General features: G+C 36.8%; 1 protein-coding gene across 12 annotated transcripts in view; it reads right to left on the reverse strand.

Moving 5' to 3' along the window:
* The window catches only part of CEP170 (centrosomal protein 170), a 137,524-nt gene that overhangs the window by 90,809 nt on the left and 30,160 nt on the right, over nucleotides 1–16,555 (reverse strand). For all 12 annotated transcript variants that reach the window (XM_010353263.2, XM_010353262.2, XM_010353261.2 and 9 more), the window contains exons 3-4: nucleotides 14,680–14,769; nucleotides 6,037–6,115 (exon numbers count right to left, since the gene is read on the reverse strand). In XM_010353263.2, coding sequence (XP_010351565.2) covers nucleotides 6,037–6,115; nucleotides 14,680–14,769 — 169 coding nt within the window. The remainder of the gene's footprint in view (nucleotides 1–6,036; nucleotides 6,116–14,679; nucleotides 14,770–16,555) is intronic.

The following is a 16,555-nucleotide window of genomic DNA, read 5'->3' on the forward strand; positions in this document are numbered from 1 at the left end:
AGCAACATCTGTAAAGTGCTAAAAATAAGAAAAAGCCAACCCAGAATTCTATACCCAGCAATAATATCTTTTTTTTTTTTTTTTTGAGATACAGTCTCACTCTGTTGCCCAAGCTGGAGTGCAATGGCGTGATCTTAGCTCACTGCAACCTCTGTCTTCTGGGTTCAAGCGATTCTCCTGCCTCAGCCTCCCGAGTAGCTGGGATTACAGGCGCCGCCACGCCTGGCTAATTTTTGTATTTTTAGTAGAGATGGGGTTTTACCATGTTTGCCAGGCTGATCTCAAACTGCCAACTTCATGATCCGCCCGCCTCGACCTCCCAAAGTGCTGGGATTATAGGCATGAGCCACCGTGCCCAGCCAATAATATCTTTCAATAACTAAGGTGAAACACTTTTCTAGACATATAAAAGCTGACAGAATTCATCACCAGCAAAGCCATAGTACAAGAAATGCTGAAGCAAGTCCGACAGGTAGAAACAAACTGACATTATGTGAAAATATGGATCTAGACAAAGGGATGAAGAGCACCAGAAACTGAAGCTTCATGGGTGTAAGACGTAAGTACAAAGGGTATAAAAAATGTTATTTCAAAATACATATTTTAATTATTTAAACTTCTTTAAATGACAATTGACTTTTTACTAATAACAATGTAGTATGAGGTAGGACAAAAGAAAGTATACTGCTTTTTATTTATTTATTTTTTTGAGACAGAGTCTGGCTCTGTCGCCCAGGCTGGAGTGCAGTGGCCCCAGATCTCAGCTCACTGCAAGCTCCGCCTCCCGGGTTCACGCCATTTTCCTGCCTCAGCCTCCCGTGTAGCTGGGACTACAGGCGCCGCCACCTCGCCCGGCTAGTTTTTTGTATTTTTAGTAGAGATGGGGTTTCACCGTGTTAGCCAGGATGGTCTTGATCTCCTGACCTTGTGATCCGCCTGCCTCGGCCTCCCAAAGTCCTGGGATTACAGGTGTGAGCCACCACGCTCAGCCCCAAAAGTATACTGTTGTAACGTCCTTGCATAATATGTAAAGTGGTATAATGTCACTTGAAGATAAAACTTGAAATTAAAGACAAATTTTAAGTCCTAAAGCTACCACTAAAACAACAAAAAATTATTGCTAATAAGCCAACAAAGGAGATAAAATGAAATAATAAAAACATTCAAATAACTCAAATGAAATCAGAAACGGAGAAAAAGAAAACATAAAACTAATAGGCCAAACAGGACACAAATTTCAAGATGATACATTTAAACCTAACCACAGCAATTATCACATTAAATGTGAATGGCCTAAATCACCAAATAAAGGCAGAAATTATCACATCAGATAAAAAAGTAAGAACTACATGCTGCCTACTTTATATGTAAAGACAAACAGGGTAAAAGTTAAAAAATATAAATAGACAAAAGAAAGCTAGAACAACTATAATATTAAGACAAACCAGATTTCAGAGCAAAGAATCTTATTATGGATAAAGTAGATCATTTCATAACGATACAGGGGGATAATTCATCAAGAGAACATAATAATCCCAGTTGTCTATACAACTAATAAAAGAGCTGCAAATGACAAAGTAAAAAGTTCTGCAAGAAGGAGGGGGCTAACTTGTAATTATAGCCTGAGATTTCAATACCCCCTTCTTATTAATTGAAAGTAAGAAGACAATAAATCAGTAAAATACAGCAGACCTGAACACCCACAAAGCCAACCTGGCCTAACTAACATTTATAGAACATTCCAACCCCCAAATAGCAGAATGCATATCCTTTTTAAGTACATATGGAACATTTACCAAGATAGAACATATTCTGGGCCACAGAACAAGTCTCAGTGAATTCAAAAGGATTTGAGACATACAAAGTATGTTCTCTGAGCAAAATGGAATTAGAAATCAGTAACAGAAATACAGCGGAAAACTCCCCAAATATTTGGAAACTAAACAAACATATCTATGACTCAAAGAAAAAATCAAAAGGGAAATTAGAAACATTCAAGTAGTAATTGGGGAAAAACTGATAGCTCTAAACACCAGAATGAGAAAAGAAAGGTCTCAACTGAAGGACCTCAGCTCCTACCTAGGAGAAAGTTTAGAATAAAGATAACAGAAATCAAATAGAAAACAGAAAAATTAGGCCGGGCGCGGTGGCTCAAGCCTGTAATCCCAGCACTGTGGGAGGCCGAGACGGGCGCATCACGAAGTCAGGAGATAGAGACCATCCTGGCTAACCCGGTGAAACCCCGTCTCTACTAAAAAATACAAAAAAACTAGCCGGGCGAGGTGGCGGCGCCTGTAGTCCCAGCTACTCGGGAGGTTGAGGCAGGAGAATGATGTGAACCCGGGAGGCGGAGCTTGCAGTGAGCTGAGATCCGGCCACTGCACTCCAGCCTGGGCGACAGAGCAAGACTCCGTCTCAAAAAAAAAAAAAAAAAAAAAAAAACAGAAAAACTGTGAAAACCTGGTTAAGCCTAAAGCTGGTATTTCGAGATGATTCTTCCCATATTCTCCACAAAACCTGTTCTGCTACTGAGTTCTCCATCAGTTATTAAAATGATGCCTTCCTTTTTCATATTGCTTAGGCCTAAATTCTGGTTCATCCTTGACTCTTTCTCTTACTCTACATCTAATCTAATCAGGAAATTTTATTGGCTCCATCTTCAAAATATACACTGAATCATTTCTACCTCCAGATATATCACCCTGGTCCAGACCTCCTTTATTGTTCACTGGAACTACTGGAGTAGCTTCCTAACTGGTCTCTCTTTTTATACGCCTGCCCACTTCACTCTTGGTTTTCTTTGAACAAGAGTAGCCAGAGGATCTTTTTACACATATGTCATTTATCACTCCTCTGATAAAAAACAAACCTCCAAAGATGACCCATTTCACTCAGAATAAAAGTCAAAATCCATATAATATCCTATGACAACTGATATATTCTGACCCCTAATATACTCAAGTTCTTTGCTGGCTCCGACCACGCTGGCTTTTCAACGCTATCCTCCAATATGTCCAACATGTCTATGCTTCAAGCCCTGTGCACTGTACGCTCATCTGTTCGCAGGACAGTTTCTCCGCATGTCCACATGGCTAACTTCTTTACTTTCTTCGCATCGTTGCCCCAGTGCTGGCTTCTCACTGAGGTCTTCATGAATATTCTTTTCAAAACTATAACTTCCCACTTAGCGACACTAGCTCTCTGCCTCCCCCTTTCACACGCTTTTCCACAGAACTTACCATCCTCTAATACCCTCACTTCTAGTGTGTGTTGTCAGTCCCTTCAATCCCATTAAACTGTAGGCTACAGGAGGACAGTGATTATCATCTATTTTATTCACAATTATATTCCCCAAACCACTGGGACTATGCCTGGAACATAAGAGATATTTAATAAATAATTAGAAAATGAATAAACTTAGGTTTCCTTATCAGTCTCATTTTTGGCTACCTGAAGATGATCACTTTCTGAAGTTTTTCTTGATTACTGCAGCATTGTAGTACTCCTCATGAGTTTACTGTCATTTTAAAAGCTTGTATATTTCACTGAGTATGTGCTTCTCCAAATCATTTATTTCTCCAGTTAGAAAAGAGACTTATGTTGCCTAATTCTAGTCTCAATCCATGTTAAATTGCTCCTTCTATTGCTGTAGCATTTTATTTTATTTTAATTTATTTATTTGAGACAGAGTTTCACTCTGTCAACCAGGCTGGAATGCAGTAGCACAATCTCGCCTCACTGCAACCTCCGCCTCCAAGTTGAAGCAATTCTCCCTGCCTCAGCCTCCCGAGTAGCTGGGATTACAGGTGCCCGCCACCATGCCCAGCTGATTTTTGTATTTTTTGGTAGCGATGGGATTTCGCCGTGTTAGCCAGGCTGGTCTTGAACCCCTAACCTCAGGTGATCCGCCTGCTTTGGCCTCACAAAGTGCTGGGATTACAGGTGTGAGCTACCGTGCCCGGCCTGCTGAAGCATTTTAATTAAAATCGTTTTTCACTCCAAAGTATAGCAGTTTATAGGTTGCCTATTAAGATTAATTTTAATTAAAGTACAAAAATGTCTTCTATCTAGTATAGCTAAATACAGACACAAGTAAATAAATAAAATCTGCTTTTAAAATTACATATATAATATGATTTCTGCCACTATAACAGATCCTATTTTAAAATAATAAAATTATATGAGCCTCCTCTGGGCATCCAGACAGTAGTTATGGCTCAACACTAAGTGTACAACCCTAAGAAAGTCTTTGGGACAAAACATTTGTCCCAACAATTTTAGACAGACATATTATGACCTGGTATGTAAGAGAAAAATGTCAGTTTGCTGTTAAGAAAATGGTATACTATCTGTAAAAGCATGAGGTTTCTTCCTCAATTGTTTCTTCTTGACATCAAATTCAAAGTTAACTTTAGAGTTTTACTAAAACTTGAATTTCCTAGTGTTTTCTCATGATTCGAAACAGTTGATGCCAAATGGATTAAAGGAGGTACCTAAATTCAAAATATACTTCTATTTGTTCTTGATGAAACTTAGGCTGGTAGAAAATGACAACCATTCATTAAGGCTTTAATGCTAATTCTTAATTATTTCACTGATGCATATTTTTTTAAAGACTTAAAATATACACAAGTATTACTATTTAATGGTTTGGCTTTTTGTATATTCCTTTGGCTCTACAAGTGTGAACATTATAAGGTATGCTACAAAACTTTTTTAGATTTAAACTTTAAAAAGTTGTAATATTATTTTTTGTAATTTTTTTGGTTTTTTTTTTTTTGAGATGGAGTCTCGCTTTGTTGCCCAGGCTAGACTGCAGTAGCGCGATCTTGGCGAACTGCAACCTCTGCCTCCTGGGTTCAAGCGATTCTCCTGCCTCAGCCTCTGGAGCAGCTGGGATTACAGGTGCGTGCCACCATGAACGGCTATTTTAAAAATTTTTTTTTGTATTTTTACTAGAGACAGGGTTTCACCATGTTGATCAGGCTGGTCTCGAACTCCTGACCTCATGATCCACCTGCCTCGGCCTCCTGAAGTGCTGGGATTACAGGTGTGAGCCACAGCACCTAGCCTATTTTTCATAAATTTCAAGGAACAATTTTATATAGTGTTAATACATTTACTTTGGGCATCGACTCTATTTAGCTGAGACTACACTTTTTCTGCTACAGTGACAAAAGTCCATCCAAATTGCTATGCTTAATACATTCTTTATTACCAAAGTCCCGATAAAAGTAGTAATTCAAAAAAACTAAAACTCAAAAAAAAAAAAATTCAGCATAATATGGAGTAGCTGTATTTTAATTAAATGTACGTAAGTCCTTTTTACAAAGCTTCTTGCCTACTATGAACGGAAATGTCTTCCTTCTTTGGCAATCATGCTCCTTCCCTTCACTAGAGATTCTTCACGCTACCCCATGCAGTTTAATACAATCATGTTCTTGTTCAATGATTAGATTCCTAATTTTAAACATAAGAATTTTAAATACACACTAAATGCATATTGTGGATTAATCAGAGAGCGTAGGTCTTAGAAGACACAGGATATTGAAAGTTTGTATTTAATAGGCAATATAGCTGTGATGCATAAAACAGTAACGGGAGGGATGGAAGGAAAAGTAGGTTTAAATTCTTACATTCATCCCAGGAGGCTGATTCATGCATCATGTTCCACCTGAAAGCAATCCCTAGGTTGGACTAAAATTAAACATTCCCCTGTCCTCTCCCCAGTTACATTCTTTGATGCTCAAATTATATATGCAATAGCACTTCAGTGAGACTGCTGCTGAAACTATATAAATAGAGAGAGAGAGAAAAAAAAAAAAAAAAACGCTGAGTCCACCAACTTTTCCAGGATTATTTTTAGGAACAGGCATAATAACTAAAAATACATAGGTATTTTAGTATAGGAAGGCACCCAATAAATAGAAATTCTGGCATATCTATATTGTGAATTGTGTTTCAAAAATGTTAATTTATATCACAGTAAACATATTTGAATAAATTTAATAAGTACATAAAACCATTTAAGGATATCATATCCAAATCTCAGCTTATCTTCAAGTTTCAAGGTGATATAAGTCTGTTCCGGAATCCTGACATCATTCACAAAAGTCTACAAGGAAACAAAAAAAGATGTTAGGTTACATATGAGGTATTAATTCTTACATTTTAGACAAGCAAATTCTCAAATCTGAGAGTTAAAAGTACATATCATATGGTGGCTAATACAGCCTGAGTATCATAAGATGTGCCATGCAGCCTGTAGGCTGATAAATGATTTTATACTAAGCCTTTTATCTCTATTACTGGTAACACACAAAGAACCCAGTGCTGCCAAGATGAATTTAGGCACTTAGAATAGTTCCTAAAAATGGTGCCAAGAAAAGCTCCTAATCTAAAGCTGGCGAACCGTAAAGGGTAAAATATTTAACTGTTAATATGCCATCAGGGTTTGCTCGACCCAATTTTAGCTTTTTGAGAAATTCTGACTATGTGTGAGCATTGACCTTTCATTACTTTTAGTTTTGGAATTATTATAAAGAAGAAGAAGAAAATTTACTTTAAGAAAATAGAATAAAAATGAATTCAGTTTGCAATTGTCATATGGGTCCTTTGGATCCTTTTAGGAATCTGAGATACATTATAAGGTTTCAGTGATCTTATTTTTCCGATATGTTGAAATTCTGCTATTTTATCACCCTAGTAACTATTTAATCTTTACTCATCAATGATTCCTAACAACGCTAAAAGTGACCCAAATAATAAGACAAAATAACAGAAGCAATAACCAACAAAAAATATCAGTAAGCCACATTTATTATTATATTTTCTTTCTTCTCTCTCTCTCTCTCTCTCGCTCTCTCTTTCTCTCCCTCTCTCTTTCTTTCAGGGTCGCAGTGGTGCGATCATGGTGCACTGCAGCCTTGATTTCCCGGACTCAGGTGATTTTCCTACCTCAGCCTCCTGAGTAGCTGGGACTACAGATGCATGCCACCATGCCCAGCTAATTTTTGTGTATTTTTTTTGTAGAGACAAGGTCTCCCTATGTTGTCCAGGCTGATCTCAAACTCCTGGGCTCAAATGATATGCCCATTTTGGCCTCCCAAAATGCTGGGATTCTAGGTGTGAGCCACCATGCCTGGCCAAATTATATTTTCTAGTGGGCACATAAAAAAGGGAACAAGATAGAGGTGAGATTAGTTTTCATAATATATTATACATTTCACCTAATATATCCAGAACAGTACCATTTCAGCAAATTATTTATATAAAAACTAACAAGATATTCCACATTCTTTTTTTCCTTTTTTTGGTACTACGTCTTTAAAATTTAGACTACTCCACATTTCAAGGGCTCAACAGGCACACATGGGTAGTGGCTATTGTAGTGAAAAGCACAGACCTAGAAGTATGATGCAATAGTGAAATAAATCACTATTTCATCATTCTTTAGTTATCTTACTGCAGTGGCCAAAATATTCATCATCTTTCCAAGAAGATATAAAAGACATCTGGAGATACAATCTTAATACATTTTGGGGTTTCTTTTTTCACCTATTAAAGAGCACAGTTGAAAATTCAGAATTTCTGATTTAACATTCATAAAGGCAAAGAGAAGAAGACAGACAGGAAGATATTTCATACTTATAAGATAAACACAAGAGGGTGGGATTCTAGACTACGATAATGATGATAAAGCTGACAGCATAAGCGAAATTAGTAGACTCTGTGTCTTCAGATGAAGACAGTCATAGACACATTTTCTCTAATGCAAGAATCAATGAGAAAGAATGTTTCCACGGGAAAAAAAAAGAAATTTTCATCCAGTTAGTCATTCAGTAAGAATCACGCAGTAGTTTTCAAAAAGAATATGAATGATTTTGGGTTCTGTGGGGATTTTGGGGGTTTTGTTTTTGGGGTTCTTTCTGAGACAGGGTCTCGCTCTGTCACCCAAGACGGAGTGCAGTGGCAGGGACCACATCTCATTCTGAAGCCTCGACCTCCCAGGCTCAGGTGATTCTCCCACCTCAGCCTCCTCGGTAGCTGGGACTAGACGCTCGTGCCACCACACCCTGCTAATATTTAAGTTTTTTGTAGATGGGGTCTCACTATGTCGTCCAGGCTAGTCTTGAATTCCTGGGCTCAAGCAATCCTCCCGCAGTGGCCTCCCAAAGTGCTGGAATTACAGGCATAAGCCATCGTGGCCAGCCTCATTTTAAAATAGTGTCATATTTTACAAGCAATATTGACAGCCTTCTTTCTTTTTTTTACATCTGTGTTCCAATACTTATTTGACATAGTATGTAAGTGGACATATTCTCAACACAAGTATCTATACAAAGGTGACTAGAAGGAAAGAGATGACATAGACATAAAATTATTGGGTTGAGCTTCTAATCATTGTTTATAAATCTAAAAATAACAAATGTTTTACAGTTATGGAGGAAAAAAGATGGCTATCCTATTAACAAAATTATAAGCTGTTAAGGTTTTTTTTTTTTTTTGAGATGGAGAGTCGCTCTTGTCGCCCAGGCTGGAGCGCAATGCGGATCTCAGCTCACTACCACGTCTGCCTCCCAGGTTTCAGCGATTCTCCTGCCTCAGCCTCCCAAGTAGCTGGGATTACAGGTGCCGGCCACCACACCTGGCTAATTTTTGTATTTTTAGTAGAGATGGTGTTTCACCAGGTTGGCCAGACTGGTCTCAAACTCCTGACTTCAGGTGATTCACCTACCTTGGCCTCCCAAAGTGCTGGGACTACAGGCATGAGCCACTGCGCCCAGCCAAAGTTTTTAAAACACTGTGTTTTGACCATGCAAGAACAAGAAGAACCAGAAATAATACACGAGAACCAACTAAAGGCACACAGTACTTGAGATCTGGAATCAGCATTTATAAGACGGATATATGTTCCAGGTGAATACATGTCAACTGATGAGCAGTTAGCCGCATTCAAACAACACTGCCCATTTTGGGTAGTATATACCTTTAAACACCAGGGAAACATGGAAGAAAATTTGAGTTTGTCATGTCTAATTTTTTATGAAAATTTCAAGTTGTTTTATTTCAAGTTGTTTTAATTACCCTTTTATTCTTACTTTTGTAAATTATTTTACAATATGTTTTTAATCTTTTGTAAATTATACAATATGTTTTTATTCTTTTGTAAACTATTTGTACAATACATTTTTATTCTTTTGTAAATTATTTGTACATATGTTTTTAAAAAAGGGTCCACTGGATACAAAAGCTAAATGGTGATGACCATCTTTACTGGCTTACTTAGAGTTAAGGCCCTAGAATTTGCTCTAGATTTACAGAACACAGAACAAAGGTTATGCTTAACTGCCTGTGCAGACATCAAATAAACACCCAACAAGTTTTTCTTTGATAAACTGAAATTTTAAAAATTACTTTATTCTTTCCTTTTTAATTCCATTTTTATCATCTTCTATATTACTAGATTTGAGATGGCCACAATAGCTTATTTGAGAAAACTGCCCTTCCATGGTGAGGAAGTTACAGTAAAATACATAAATGGATTAGGTTATTAAACCCTCAAATTCCTATGCATAAATAGCTCTTTGTAATATGCCATAAAATAACAGTTTTAAGTCTACAAAAGAAATTAGAAAAAGTTGCAATCTTAGTTTCAAGCATATATATGGAGATAGTGGAATATCATGAAGACTCTAGATTATATCTTAGAATGAGTTATGAGTTGTCCTAAATCACAAGCTTCCAACATGTTTTACAGAAAGGTTGAAATTGGAATACAAAGAAAATTCAAAGGCTTCTGAGACGTAAACTCTAACTTCAGGTTCATTTCCAAAATGAAGATTTCAGAGTGTTTCCAAACTTATGTCTTGAGTTTACCAAAGTATTAAGAGGATACAGTCATGCATTGCTTAACAACGGGGAAACATTCTGAGAAACAGATCACTAAGCGATTCACTTCACTGTACGAACATTACAGAGTTTACGGTACTTCCACAAACCTAGATAATATAGCCTAGTACACACTCAGGCTGTGTTGTATATCCCATTGTGCCTAGGGTACAAACCTATACAATACAGCGTGTTACTATACTGAATATTGTATGCAATTGTAACACAGACAGGAATTTTTCTGCTCCATTATAATCTTATGGGACCACTGCCGTGTATGTGGTCTGCCATTATGGGATGCATGATTGTAATTACAAAACAGGAGAAATGAGGAAAATGATGAAAAAGGATGAAAGAAAATGTTAATTTACTAACGTCTGCTAGGCAAAAGATAAACAACTAGATACAGTATTGAAGAGGAGTGTTACAGTTCTGAAATTCTGAGCCAATTTTATTTGAAACTGTCTCTAAGAACCTAAAATACCACATTTATTCAAAAGGCCTACGATGACCTAGAAGATCCATTTAAGTTTAAGACTGCATAACTCTCTTAAATATTAAACACCTGTTGCGTGTTGAACACGTGTACTCGGCACTTTCAGAGATGAAGAAACATATAATTTGAACATGCTGCCATTTATGACAGAACTATTCCCTAAAGTCTAAAAAGGCTTAGGAAATATGAGCCAGACACAAAGTTTCAGTTCACAAAAATGCAAGTGAAAACATCTGTGAGGAAAGTCTCCTGAAGGCCTAAAATTACCATTGGAAAAGAGAAAATGTCAAAGAGCAAGAGGAAAAATCATTTAACTACAGCCAATTTTAATAGCTTAGATACAGGAAAAAAAATGAGGTTTGTTTCTTTGTCAGTGCCATTTGAACACCCCTTTACCTGGTGGTGAGGAAAATGAGGCAAAGAGAATGAAGTAATCATTAAGAGCTTGGAGTCCGGAAGTGGCAATGTTGGGATTCAAACTCAGCTCTCTGAACTACAAATCCTATGAGCATTCCACATCAAGAAAGATTAGGTGCCCAAGCTAAACCAGCTCCCCAAATTCCTCCATTCAAACCACTAACCCCATAGAAGCAAACTAAACTTAAATAAATACCTATTTAATTTACATATAACTAAATGACATAATTGATAGTATAAAATCATATAGCCAGCATACATTACATTGATGATCTGGGAAAGTGAACAGAGTACAACCACCTCAATCTCTCTGCCAGCTACAAAAGCCTCCTTTCCTTCCCTAACCTTTCCTTTCAACCTTTAGTGAAGACCATTCTCTACTCTATACCACACAGGTCTGATGCTGGCAGGAACTCTAGTGTGCAAAGGGGACACAGTGTGGCTGGAACACAGACTGCTGATGGGGGCAGTACAGCAACAAATGGCGGGCTTGGAATGGCACAAGAAGGGTGTGGCAGAGGCCATGGTGGCTACCAGAGAACTGAAGGCAAACAGGGGTTCCCAAAGAAAGAGAACCTTCAATGGGCTTGCAGGAAAATGGCCCCATTAAAATATCAGCAACGGAACCGACTGTAGCTTTCTCAGGCAGAACAACCTCATTTCTGGCGGCAATTCCATAAATTGTAGATCTAGGTCCCTTGGGAGTGTATTCTGGGATAGGGTGAAAGGGGACAGCAGTGGAAATGATCATTTTTACGTTGAATTTAGTTGGTAAGTGATTTTTCTAAACAGTAACAGTGAATTCTTTGAAAAGTGTATAGGCTACAGGGTGTTAAACTTGTCTTTGCTGCTTTTCTTACCATAAAAAAAATAACTTACATTTACTGAATGCTTACTACGTACTGTTGTTTAAAATTATTAGCTTATTTACATCTTCACAACATACACAAAACACACAACCTGTGAGTACCATTTTATTATTTCTATTTTTTAAAAAATTGAGGAATAGGGAACTTAAGTAACTTGTCCAAGGTGACGTCAAAGCTGGGTCCATAACCACTATACGGTGTCCCCTACCTCCAAAATTACTACTTTTAACCTGATACTTGAAGTTCTAGAATAATATGGATAAGAATAGTAAACAGTCTGTGAATAATAGTCTACAAGTTCTCTTATGACTAAAATGCATGACAGTTGGTACTTCCTAGACTTTTGACACTTTTTGGCTGCTAAAGACCTTTATGGCATGTTTCTTAGGCTGTCATTTGGGTAACAGTATATTTATAATTTACGTAATTTTAAAGTTCTACACTAAGCACACACTCAAATGTACTGTTACATTTAATCCTCATAACAACACTACAGAACAGGAATTATTTCATCATTTAATAGCTGAAGCAAGATTCTGCACTGCATCTTTGCTTTCATAAACCTCAACTCATAACACGTTTACACACTTTGGAAGGCAGTATATATGAGGAAACTGAATTTCAGAGAGATTAAGTGATTTGTCCCAGATGACACTGCTGATACATAACATATCTGAGTTTCAAATCCTGGTCCTGATTTCTAACTCAAAACGCAGACGTTGCTCTCCATGAGTTATAGTATCTTTCACAGTATTATTGAGTATAATCAAATTATAAGAAAGATATCATTCATATTTCACCTGATTATTTTTGGAACCAACGCCAAGTAATTTCCATATTTGATCATAGTCTTTTAAAAGACTAAAATGCTGATGTAATTCCCACTTACCATTTTCCAAAATAATAATGTAAAGACATACAGACTAGCACTGTTCATCTGTTGTCAAGATGAAACTTTCTAGACTTAAAGACAATATAACATTGTTAAAATAATCCACATATAGAAGTTAAATTTTTCACTATAAATTCTTCAAGTAGAAAATTAATTCATTTCCACTTAAGGAAGATTTACTGGGTTCATGCACTGTGCAGAACTCTCTGCTGGCACTGTGTTCACAGAAGCAGAAGGCACATGAACTTATTCAGGAGCTCATAATTCAGCACAGCTACAGAGCTATAAAAGTAGATTTAATACCAGGCTAATCAAGCACACAAAGGCTTATGGGTGTGGAGAAGGAAGAGAGAAATTCTAGCAAAGAGGAGAGGAGTTGAGAATCAAAATTGCTAACATTCATGCCTACTGTTACAACAGTTTCTACCTACTTTGCCCATGTCTGTTAATTTTAACTCTTTCAACATGTCAACATCAGCAGGTTAAAATTCCTAAGTAAACAGGCTAAGTAAACAGGCCTCTGTTTCATCTCTTCAAAAAGAAGTAGAACTTGAGCTTTACTTTAAAAAATGTGTACAACTTTTCTGAATGGCAAGGGAGATGGGAGAAATAGTAGACTGAAGAAAAGCTAACAAGTTATTTGAAGAAAGACATAGTATAGCAGGAAGACTGCTATTCTGGAAGAAGAGCAAGAGAAAATGTAATGATGGAGCATCAATCTGAAAAGGTGAATAATACCAAATGTGAGAGATTTCAAGGCAAACATGAAGAACGTACACTTAATTCTATGTGCTTTGAGAAAAAAAAGGCTTGAATAAAACCGAGAACAAAAAAAAAGTCTGGAATAAAACCAACAGAAAAACATGCCTACAAAAAATGTGTATTTATCTCAAAGAATAAATATAAAAGTCCTTCAGTAGCAGGTCAATTCAGAATTGGTAAAAAAAAAAATGTATTACCATATTTGCCAAATTTCTGCATGTTCTTGTATATAATATTTGATGCACATTTGAAAAGCATGAGTAGCCTGAAGCAGTTGGGATATACTTATTTCTGTTAAATTCACTTTAAGAATTTCAATAGCACAGACATGAACAACACAGTATTTGCTTGTGTTTGCGGAACCATAAGAAAATGAAGAAACTGAAATAAGAGAAATAATTCAATACTTTTTAGCATTCTTTTTAGTTTGTGGCTACTTATATTATGCCAAATTTAGAAAGACCAAATGAAGAAATAAGAAAAAATTCACTTCAGTAACACAAAAATATATTCAACGTCTGAATTCCAAGAATAATGAACACTGGTGTTTAGATAATGTACTATATTTGTGAAGGCAAATAGTTATGTTGTTTCACCTTTTTTACTCTAGCAGAGAAAGTTGTCTACTCTCCGGCACCTTTCTATCTTTCTTTTCTTTTTTTTTTTTGGAGACGCAGTCTCACTCTGTCACCTAGGCTGGAGTGCAGTGGTGCCATCTTGGCTCACTGCAACCTCTGCCTCCCGCCTCCTGGGTTCAAGTGATTCCCCTGTCTTAGCCTCCTGAGAAGCTGGAACTACAGGCATGCACTACTACGCCCAGCTAACTTTTGTAGTTTTAGTAGAAACGGTTTCACCATGTTGGCCAGGATGGTCTCGAACTCCTGACCTCAGGTGATCTCCCCACCTTGGCCTCCCAAAGTGCTGGGATTATAGGTGTGAGCCGCCGCGCCTGGCTCCATCTTTATTTTCTAAAGTTAACCATTACTTCTCTGTCGTTGAGAGTACTTTTTTGCATTCTTACTGCCATGACTTTTTACCGTTTTCCCTCATATAAATTATAGCCATATAGTGAAGTCCAGCTTAGGTTCCAGCTTCTTAAAGAAGTCTTCTTTAGCCATCACAGACAATGACAACCACCTTCTGGACTCATCTGCTTATACAGTTTCTTTGGAATATGGGCTAGTTTCATATTCTACTGGATGGTCCCCAAAGTGCTATGTACCTGATAAGCATTCAAAAATAAAATACAAATTAAAGAAAAAGAAAATGTAGCTAGGAAATGTAATCTGATTTTTCTTCTTACAATATTAAACAAATGTTCAAAGAAGACAAAAAATAAACCCTTAACTTACCCCATTTAGACTGCCCAAATCTTTCACTAGATGTTCGTCCGTAGAGGCATCATAGTTGATGACAGCATGTTGCTTATCCACACTACGAGACTGAAAGAAATTTTTTAAGTTAATAAATACAAGAAAATACTAGAATAAATACCAATCACATTTTGGCTAGATACTAGCATTAACAGAAAAGTAAATATACAGAAATATCCAAGTTAACGTGGATTAAATGATATCAAAATAGTGCCACTATACAACAAATATTTTTAGCATCACTCCCCAAAGAGGAAAGCATTGAATTTGAAAGATATTCTTTTCTACTAAATTCACATGTTCCACTATTGAGAATTTACATCAGCTGACTTTGTTGAATGTATTAATTTTTTTTAATTTAAAACTGTTACAGAGAAATCACGTGAATTATAATTTTACCACGTTTTATATATCTTACTGTAAAAAAACTTACCTTGTAGGATTTTCTTCTTTCAAAACTAAAAATGAGCATAAACTATATGAAGAGTCCAAAGACTTAGAGGAAAAGAGACACAATATGATATGTTTCAGAGCAGAATTATCTTCACTTAAAATATGGGTTCTAAAGCTGGAATTCACGGGATAGCTCTAAGAGGGAAAGGGACTGGAAGTCAAAAAAAAGGTATTTTAATGGCAAACTGTGGTTTTTGAAAATTGCTTTTCTTTTCAAGTTTTCTCTGTCTTTCTCCAGAGCTTAGTAAGTTGTCTGCAGATGGAAGCACCCGAAAGAAGAACTATAAGCCTGTGGAAGCGGGTATTGAAAAGAAATATCATACAGTCACAGAAGAAACAGTCTGTGAGCCTGTGAGCCAATGAATCGGAACTTGATCACCGTGTATTACGGAGTTACTGTGTGAACCTTGCTATACTAAAAGCAAAGGGAGTATCAAAAATGGGGAACAGGCATGACTTCCACTTTCTGCTTCAACATGCAAAGAATTTGAAGTCATCACTCCCATCTTCATAAGAAGAAAAATGTTGAACAAACTGAAAACCAAAAACTCATGTTACTTTGATCAGAGACTTGAGGTCACAAGGCAAACTACCACCCTGAAAAGTAGAGAGACAAGCAAATACAGAGAGAATCACAGCTTGCCAGGAGCAGAAGCCACCGTGAGAAACGGCAACCGGTAGGCCAACTTAAAGGTGAAGTGATTAATTGCTGGAGACTTGAGAGTGAACCAACTTGAGATTTTAAAAAACTCTTGCATTAAATCTAAAAATTACTTAAAATTCATTTTTGTCTTCATTGTTTAAAATTTTTTTTTCTTCTGGTTAAGCTAATGAAATACTAAATTCAGTTCTTAAGTTGGTAAGAAGCAACATAGCACCACTCAACAAAATAATTTCACCACATTGTCGATTTATCAAGTTGATCTAGTCTAAGGATAAAACCTCCAAATGTTGTAAGAGAAGTGAGATTTCAAGTACATGTAGGCTCTCAATAAATACTTAATGGATCCTCATAAATAATCTGTCTCTGAGGAAAAGAGTACACAGAAAAACGGCAGAAATCCTTTGGACAATGGACTGAAATTCAAAGAAAAAAAATCAAATTAGAGTTGAGAAAAGGTAAATTCCAAAGTAAAGTGAAACGTTACTATTAGATACAGGAATAAAGGAGTCGAACAGCTGCTCATGGAGCCAGAGAATGGTGGCTTTCAAAGGAGTGTGATAAACACAGATCAGGGATATTGAGAAAAAATGATACGCGGAGGAAGTAATTTAGGACAGGCTGCTTCGCTATGTCTACAACTTGTTTGAAATCTGGAATATCCTTAATCTACAGTGTACCCTGCCCTCCAACTGCTTATGGTGAACACTGACAGTACATAAACACCTACAGCAAAAGATA

This window comes from Rhinopithecus roxellana, chromosome 8, assembly GCF_007565055.1.
Source record: "Rhinopithecus roxellana isolate Shanxi Qingling chromosome 8, ASM756505v1, whole genome shotgun sequence".
NCBI lineage: Eukaryota > Metazoa > Chordata > Mammalia > Primates > Cercopithecidae > Rhinopithecus > Rhinopithecus roxellana.